The sequence below is a fragment of the Daucus carota genome, chromosome 4 (genome assembly GCF_001625215.2).
Source record: "Daucus carota subsp. sativus chromosome 4, DH1 v3.0, whole genome shotgun sequence".
Lineage (NCBI taxonomy): Eukaryota > Viridiplantae > Streptophyta > Magnoliopsida > Apiales > Apiaceae > Daucus > Daucus carota.
The window spans coordinates 9158436-9167774 of NC_030384.2; the positions used below are offsets into that span (position 1 = coordinate 9158436).

Genomic DNA, 9339 nt, shown 5'->3' on the forward strand with positions numbered 1-9339 from the left:
ATATCAATTACATTAAAAACTTGAAATTTTATGATAAGTCGATATTACAATATATTGTATCAAAGTATAAATCCTCTAATATTTTAAATTAACAATTGAAAATCTAAAACATTGAAATACTATATACATGCTATGAAATTCAAAAATTAATCGTACGATGGTGTCAATTTTTAAATACAATTATAAAGTTAATAGCTCAATTGCGCGCTTTTATAATAAAATAAAGTATGGGCCTTTACCTACATCACATTTTCTCAATTGTGTTTATATAAAGTGTGTGCGACACGTGATAAATAGATTGTATTCATATCATGTGTCACTCAGTTATGAAATCAAATCTATACTTCTCGTGTCGTTTACGGGACATTAGGGGTGTACACGGATCGGTGGAACCGACCGAACCAACCCAAACCGATCATATTTCACCCGAACCAATCCGATCTTTTTTTACCCGATAGATAATTAGATTTAAAAATGAGTAACCTGATTCAATTGGGTTGGGTACGGATTTCAGTTTTTTTTAACCGATCCAACCCAACCCGATTAAAACATATTAAATTACATATAAAAATTATCCACCCACTCCAGTAGGCCATTATATATTAGCTTAATCCATTTAACATAATTACGCTTCTGCATCATACAGCAACGTCAAATGAGACATTAATTTGTGCCGCATTCCCTGATTGTAAACAAACCTAGTCCCAAAATTATACTGTATTTCTTAGGTATAAATATTGAGTGACTTGGTGATAATCTAATTTATTAAATAATAGTATTCTGCTTGCTTCTTGTACACGGGAGATTAGAGTTAGTTTTATCTTTTTGGCAGGCTCATCAAAGCACCGAGTGTTAGCAATGCAACAAATAAGAGAAAATTAAAGTTCTACCTTTTGATATGTCAAAATTTGATTTTGCTTTATTATGAAAAAGAAATTATTTTATATTTCATAACCCGATCAAACCGATCTGAACCAATCCGAACCGAAGTAATACAAATTGGTTTGGGTTATGAATTTAATTTTTATGGTTTGGGTTGAGAATTTAAAAACCCGATTTAATTGGGTTGGGTCGTTAAATTTCCTTAATCCGTCCAACCCGAACCGTGTACACCCCTACGCGACATCACTCTGGTCCGAACTGGTTTAGTTCCCAAATAATGTAGCGGAAATTACAGGGAAATTACAGATGATGTGACACATACATGATAGAAGCAAAAGTATATTAATTGATATGTTTGATGTGAATATGGATAGTCCGATCTCATTTATTATTTCGTTTACCAATTAGAATGTGACATGTGTCACTGTTGAATTTTTTTTAAATGATTTAAAATCGCATAATGGGTAATTAATTAAAAATAAGAATTAAAATGTTTATATGTTAAGTAACATGGATGGATATACTAATTAATAAACAATATATATATATATATGGTTGCACTCCACACAGAACACTTTAAAAAAACAACAACACAGAACACTATCAACACATTTTCTTCCATAAAAAATGAATTGTTATGATTATAATTACATAGTTAAGCACTAACTAAACTTAATATATGAAATCTAACATCCAAATCTATCCAAATTATTAATATGAAATAAATTATTAATATGAAATATTATAGAATCCAGAACAGAATCCAAAACAGAATTCAGAATAGAATCATGTATATATTCTTTACATGATTAATATCACATAGAATCATGTTATTTTTAATCCATAATTGTTGTTAAACATGCTAGATACTATTATAATTCATAATAAATGATTAATTAGCTTAAAGTTAGAATTTAATTCTAGTTTTAGATGAGATTCTATGTTCGATTCCAAAGTGTTCTTCTTTGTTCTTCTTTTAAGGGTGTTCTGTTTTGAGCAATACCCTATATATATATATATATATATATATATATATATATATATATATATATATATATATATATATATAGAGAGAGAGAGAGAGAGAGAGAGAGAGAGAGAGAGAGAGAGAGTAATTGACAGTTTGCAACCCTTAACTTAAGTGCTATTTTCGATTTGGTTACTTATTTATAATTTTGGCACTATGCAACCCAAAGCTTATAATTTTTAAACAACATGCAACCCGCTCTACAACTCCCGTTAAAGTATATATAACGGGAAACGTTAAAAAGCAAGGATAAAAAGGAAAATTCACTAACTAACTATTTATACAACCCAACAGTTATAATACCATCACATTTGCAGAACTGTAGTTGAAAGCATTAACATCAGAAAATAAAAACACATCCACAATTATAGATGAATCAATGTTAAAGGGTAAGGTTGGTGTGCCAACCTTCCAAAAATAACATCCTAGCAAGCTATTAAGACTGTCATCAAACCTCCCACCATAATGCACTTTAATAGTAAAATAACTTGAATCCTCTGTTTGTGAACATACATATAGGTAAAAATATGTTAAATCACTGAACACATGCATGCATATACAAACGAGGAAAAGGGGGAATTTGGGAGATGATGTACCTCCATATTTTGGGGTTTCGTCGCCAGAAGTAAGAGTAGGCTCTGGAATCACCGGCGCATCACTACCGGCGGGCAGTCGTTTACTCTAGTACTCAACAGGAACTTCAAGCCAGCTAGGGTTTTCTCCAAAAACGCGACCATCTATCCTCAATCTACCTTTCATTGTGTTGAGTCAACAGTCATTTTACTCTCACTAGAGTTTCTTGCTTCAATCAGTCGATCGAGAAAAAGGGAGAATTTGGGAGATGATGTTGGGCGGGGAGATATGATTTGATGCGTGTCTTCTCGAGTCTCAATAGTTTTATTCCAAGGGTATTAAACATAGCGGTCAAACGAGGTTGACCGTTAACTTTTAACGGGAGTTCGAGAGCGGGTTGCACGTTGTTTAAAAATTATAAATTTTGGGTTGCATAGTGTCAAAATTATAAATAAGTAATCAAATCGAAAAAGGCACTTAAGTTAAGGGTTGCAAGCTGTCAATTACTCATATATATATATATATATATATATATATATATATATATATATATATGTATGTATGTATGTATGTATGTATGTATGTATGTATGTACAAGTAGAATGAAATGCCAATGCTCGAGAAGAGGAGGAGGTATCTAGGAATTCCTCCAAGCACTGGAATTTGGCAAGACCGAGAAAGATGAGTGAGTGTGGAGGCAGAGATGCAAGGAGAATGTAAAATTATTGAGGAGTCCCTGTACATAAACAAACGACAAGATTATTAAGACGTTGATGAGGAGTCAGAAATATAATCTTGTGGTAGGGTGGTATTGCATCGGGAAGGGGAGGGGAAGAAAGACTAGGGCGATTGAAAGGACAAGACCAGAGGGGAGTAGTAATAATTTGATAGTAGAGGAGATTCACAAGGAGAAGCTAGCTGCAGCTTAGGGCTCGGATTTCAAGATATACTACGTACGTACTGTTTCACCAAACCCACCCTATTTATCTCCTTCTTTCTGCTACTAGGGGGCTGCTCCTAGCCTTTTAATATATTATTATATTGTTAATTCACTCATTCCTTTTATGTTTAATTGTTTTTTTTATGTATCTAGGGTTAGGTTTTTCGCTAGAAAATCTCTGTTGTGCGCTTTCTTAATTGGCGGCCGCACATACAAAATGCAATAATTCGTGCATGCTTTCATACGTACTAGTAGTTTATCAATTTCCACGCTAATTATGAGAAATTAATAAATTCGTGTAGGAGCTTCTCTCGCTATATATCTTGATTATTAGTTGTTTATCAACATACATATTTACACACACAAAAATATGAAAATAAAAATTTTTTATATTACACACATACAAACAATCACTAAAATATTTCAACGAATCACTGCACCCACAATCACGAATATATTTTAATAATTAATAAAAATTACTAATCACTAAATATCATTTTCATTATATTTGTAGTTTGTGGGAAAGTATAAGCATATATATATATATATATATATATATATATATATATATATATATATATATATATATATATATATATATAGGCCAACATTCCAGAGAGGGACTCCTTATATGGAGTTACATAGTGCGCCACTATAAATCATCAATTTTATTATAAATTCTGTTATAGAATACATATAAAACGTGATTCTAATATGGGAATACTATAAAATATATCTATTTTAAATAATTTAACACTTAAAATTTGATTAAAAAAAGTATATTTTTGAAACTGAGATTATTATTCTGTTATAGAATCATGTTGAGATATTGCATAATTTTAGATGATTTTTGGAATAAAAAAATTGTATAACTTCGTTTTCAGTTTAATAATCAAAATTTGCAATTATATTTCATAAAAAATATAATAGAATATATATTATGTATATATCTATAATGGTGTGCTACGTAACTCCATATAAGAGGGTATGCTATGGAGTGCTACCCATATATATATATATATATAGGCCAACATTCAAAAGAGGGACTCCTTATATGGAGTTACATAGTGCGCCACTATAAATCATCAATTTTATTATAAATTTTGTTATAAAATACATATAAAACGTGATTCTAATATAGAATACTATAAAATATATCTATTTTAAGTAATTTAAAACTTAAAATTTGATGAAAAAAAGTATATTTTCGAAACTGATTCTACAACAGAATAATTCTGGATGATTATTATTCTGTTATAGAATCATGTTGAGATATTGCATAATTTTAGATGATCTTTGGAATAAAAAAATTGTATATCTTCGTTTTCGGTTTAATAATCAAAATTTGCAATTATATTTCATAAAAAATATAATAGAATATATATTATGTGTATATTTATAATGGTGTGCTACGTAACTCCATATAAGAGGGTATGCTATGGAGTGCTACCCTATATATATATATATATATATATATATATATATATATATATATATATATATATATATGGCATTGCTCAAAAAAGAACACTATTAAAAAAAGAACAACACAGAACACTTTAGAATCAAATATAGAATCTCATCTAAAACTTAAATTTTTTTTCAAATTTTAAGTTGATTAACTTTTTATTATGAATAATAATAGAATCCGTCATTTTAACAATAAATTTGGGTTAAAAATACCATGATTCTATGTAAAATTATTCGTGCAAAAAATTATATATATGATTCCATTCTGGATTCTATTTTGGATTCTGTTCTGGATTCTATAATATTTCATAGTAATAATGTGGATGAATTTGGATGTTAGATTTCATATATTAAATTTAAATGGTGTTTAACTATATAATTATAACCTTAACAAATCATTCTTTGTGAAAAATAAAATGGTATGATAGTGTTCTGTGTTGTTCTTTTTTTTAAATTGTACTGTGTGGAGTGCAACCAATATATATATATATATATATATATATATATATATATATATATATATATATATATATATGTATATATATATTAAGGTCATGTCGGACCAAATTGTTACTCATTTGATCTCACTTATTTTGTTATCATTTCAATGTGCTTGTCTCAAAATTATTGTTTATATTTAATAAATATGATAAATTATATATTAATTAAATCAGAATATTTGAAAAACAATTAATTTAATAGTAAGGAATTAACAATTATTATTTAGAGTAAACAATTAATATTTAGAGTGAATGTAAGGAGACTCTTATGCACCAATATGATGTAAATATTAGTTTGAAGAGTAAACAAGCTTTCTCTCTCATAGAGGTGCATAACCTAAATTCAAAAACACCATCATGTCGTCCGAACATCACCACTTTGATGGAGTTTCCAAACCGGGATGGTCTAATTAACTCACTGATCATGACAGCAAACCATATATCTTCAAGTACAAATGAAGCTATCACCATAGACAGAGAATATGTTTTAAGCTTATTAAATTTCAGACTGATTACCTATAAAATTACCTAATTATATATGGCATTATAGCTAGATATATAGCTAATAGTAGTCGTACGGTAAATCATTTTCCATGAATAAAAGATTTGGAATTACCTTGTCTTTTGTTCTTTATATGTAACATGCATGATGACTTGACCATAAATTACAATCAATTCCTCACCCATTAATTAATTCCTGGAAAATTCAGTGACAAATAATAGTAACAGAAATGTATGTGCGTATATACATATATAAGATCAAAGTTATAACAATTAAGTCTATGTAATTAAAAACACTAGTTTAATTAAGTAGCTAGCATTCATGAACATGATACATGTGGGACTGATCGAAGCCCTTCCAGATTAATCACCGATTTTTATAACATCAGGATGTAGGAAAAGTAGGTAGTTAATTTCTAATACTTAATTAGTAGCTCCCATCCGTACACATACACTTAATTAGTAGGTAGCTTAATCATATCTTACATATTTGATTAATAGTGATGGGCAGATTAGCTAGTTCCTCCGGAGTTGAGGCTCAACTCGAGGGAAGCCCTGGCTGAACTACCAGCAAAGCTATCAGAAGGATACCAGCCACCATAGAAGTGACCCCTGCTGGATGATGTGAAATTGTACTCCTCCTCGCCATGCATGGGGAAAAGAGGAAGAGTGGCCATCTCCCTGGACTCATCTCCGCCGTCCTCGTCTTCTTCTTCGTCTAGGGTTGAGTTGATCATCTCAAGAAATGGGTAGGGACAGATGTTGTTGGAGATTCCACTGCTGTCTTCGTCTTTTGGTGATATTGAACATTCCTGCACGCAGTTAGTTTGATCACAACAACGCAGTCTATGTTTATATATATGTATAAACTGGTAAATACCGGCAACAAATTGTTGGTGCGGTGGTTGAGTTTTTCCGCCCCTCGCAGGAGGTCAGGAGTTCAACTCCCGGGTGTATGTGCGTAATCAATTAGCAAAAAGGAAACAGGTAAATACCCTAAAACTTTGCTCCATAGCCATGGATCCGTAGCCATAGCTTGCCATGTGATGACCAACTGCAGCAAACGGCGGTGCATGAGAAGAAGACGGAATCATCCCTGCACGCCACAAATCAAGTTACAAACCGAATCTTCGAAACCCTAATCGACAAAATGAAATAGCTAGCTAGGTATTTATTTTACCAGGGGAGTGATGAGTGATGTAAGAGGGAGGGTAGGGAGTGTTGTAGAGAATGGAATGATCTTCGGTGGATCTCCAGTGGCCAGGATTCAGCGTGTTGATGTTTCGGTGGAAGCTGCTGGGCGGTTGTGCTGCTGTGGGGGCTGATGAGATATTCATGAAATGATCATTGGCGGTGCTAGTAGTGAACCTCTTCTTCTGGCGTTCGCGGGCTTTGTGGTTCTGGAACCAGTAGAACACATTCTTCCCTTCTATCTTCCCATACTGCCGGAGACGAGCCGAGATCCGTTGGATCTGATCAGCAGAAGGTGACCTAATTCCATTGTTATAGTAGAGCTCTTTCAAGATTCTTATCTGATCACTGGTGGGTGTCCATCTTGTGCTGGTTTGCCTGCACAGAAAGCTGGGGGCTTTCATGTTGTTGTTGTTGTTGCCATCTTGATCATGGACATTGTTCTGCTGAGCTTCCATGACTGAATATTTTTGTGGCTGGTGAGTTTGAGAGAAACAAAGTGATGATTAGCAACTGAGAGAGAGAGAGAGAGAGAGAGAGATTGATTGGTTGAGGAATGTGGTGAAGATAGAAGGGTATATAAAGAGGGGATTAATGCACATGGAGTGGGAGAGGAATTGAAGCAAGTGAGATTGAGAGGTGCAGAGAAGGATATCATAAGGATATCTGGGAGAGAAGGACTATTGAGGTTGACACACACATTTTTTTTTTTTCTTTCTTTTTTTGCTCGTACGTGATGCTAATAATTATAAAGTGAGGGACAAAACGGGGACTTTAAACAATACCGATTGTATCACCTTGCTTGGATTAAAAGGCACCTCCATATATATTGTTTTATAGAGACCATTACATGGAGTCCTGTGAAGAAGTATTTAATTTCATATTTAGATTTCGCAGATAAGATTGAAATTGATCATATATATATATATATATATAAATTAATTCTGTGTAATCATATATAAAATGTACAAATAAATTAACACTTACAACTTAGATAAAAATTGTGATTTTTGGATTCGGTTGTGCTAGACAAAAGTATGGTTTAACAATAAAACCAATTAAAATATTATGATTAATTTTTGATGATTTTTTTGGAAGTAGATGATGATAAATTGTTTTTTGATATACTAGTTAAAATTTTAATGAAAAATGTGATCAATATATGTATTTTATGTGTATAGTGAGGTGTTCTACAATTATATATAATGTCGTCACTATAATTCTATATATATGTCGATTATGTGAATGTAGATAATTCGGGTACAGATATGGGATTGAGATTGTGAAACAAAGAATAAATGTCACAAAATCGTGATTCGACATGAATCGATAAATGAATGACAAATGTTCTTTATTCCTTTAGTTTTAAAAAATTGGCTATTCATTTCAAGTCTGGCGGACACACCAGCTACACTGCCAATTCATCATCATCAGTATACAATAATGGAAAGTATATATTTACAAGAAAAACTTATTACCAACACCGTTTACGGTATAGGATTGATTCTCTGTCTCGGAGATATGTATTGCTCATGTGACTCAGATCCTTGTGAAAATAACAATTCCTCATAGCATGGACAAAAGATATATTCACATCCATATATATACTTGGTTAGACTAATTATTCTTAACTATTACTCCCTCCGTCCCTCCCGTTTCTTATCGTTTGGGTTGGGCACGGAGGTTAAGAAATATGTATAAATTAGTGGAAAAGAGAAAGAATTGTGGGTGAAGTGGTAGGGCCCATTGATTTTTAATGTATTAAAAGAAGATAGTGGAGTAAAAGTAGTGTGAAAAAAGAAAGAAAAGTGAAGAAATGGTGGGACCCATTGACTATTTTGGGTAAGTTTTGAAATGTAAAGAATTGAATGAGACACCTCAGAATAGAAAGTGTAAAGAAATGGAAGGAACGTGATGAACAATTCAAGCAAATGCTTAAAGACTATCACATCAAAAGCTAATAATTGAGGATCACACGCGAACATTGAATTGGATTATTAATTTTTATTTTTAAATATAATTAATCTACATAGTTTCTTTTAAATAAAATGAATTATCAAAACACATCAAAATATTTCGTACTTAATAGGAACACCGTATGATTTCCATTTTTGCAATGTATGTTAACAATTAAAATTCAACTTGTTAAATCATAATTAAGAATCAATTCCTGACCAATGTTTGATAAAAGTCAATAATAAATAAAATAATTAATAGGATTAATCGTCAATTAGATCACTTTATTTCGTTCGCAT

At 31.6% G+C, this 9339-nt stretch overlaps 1 protein-coding gene across 1 annotated transcript; it reads right to left on the reverse strand.

Moving 5' to 3' along the window:
* Window positions 1-6214: 6214 nt before the first annotated feature.
* On the reverse strand, window positions 6215-7959 carry LOC108192316 (protein WUSCHEL). The gene is made up of 3 exons (XM_017373521.2): window positions 7074-7959; window positions 6889-6989; window positions 6215-6705 (listed from the first exon to the last, which is right to left on the reverse strand). Exons 1-3 carry the CDS (start codon window positions 7540-7542, stop codon window positions 6406-6408), a joined length of 870 nt encoding a protein of 289 aa, XP_017229010.1. The 5' UTR covers window positions 7543-7959; the 3' UTR covers window positions 6215-6405.
* Between the last annotated feature and the right edge of the window lie 1380 nt (window positions 7960-9339).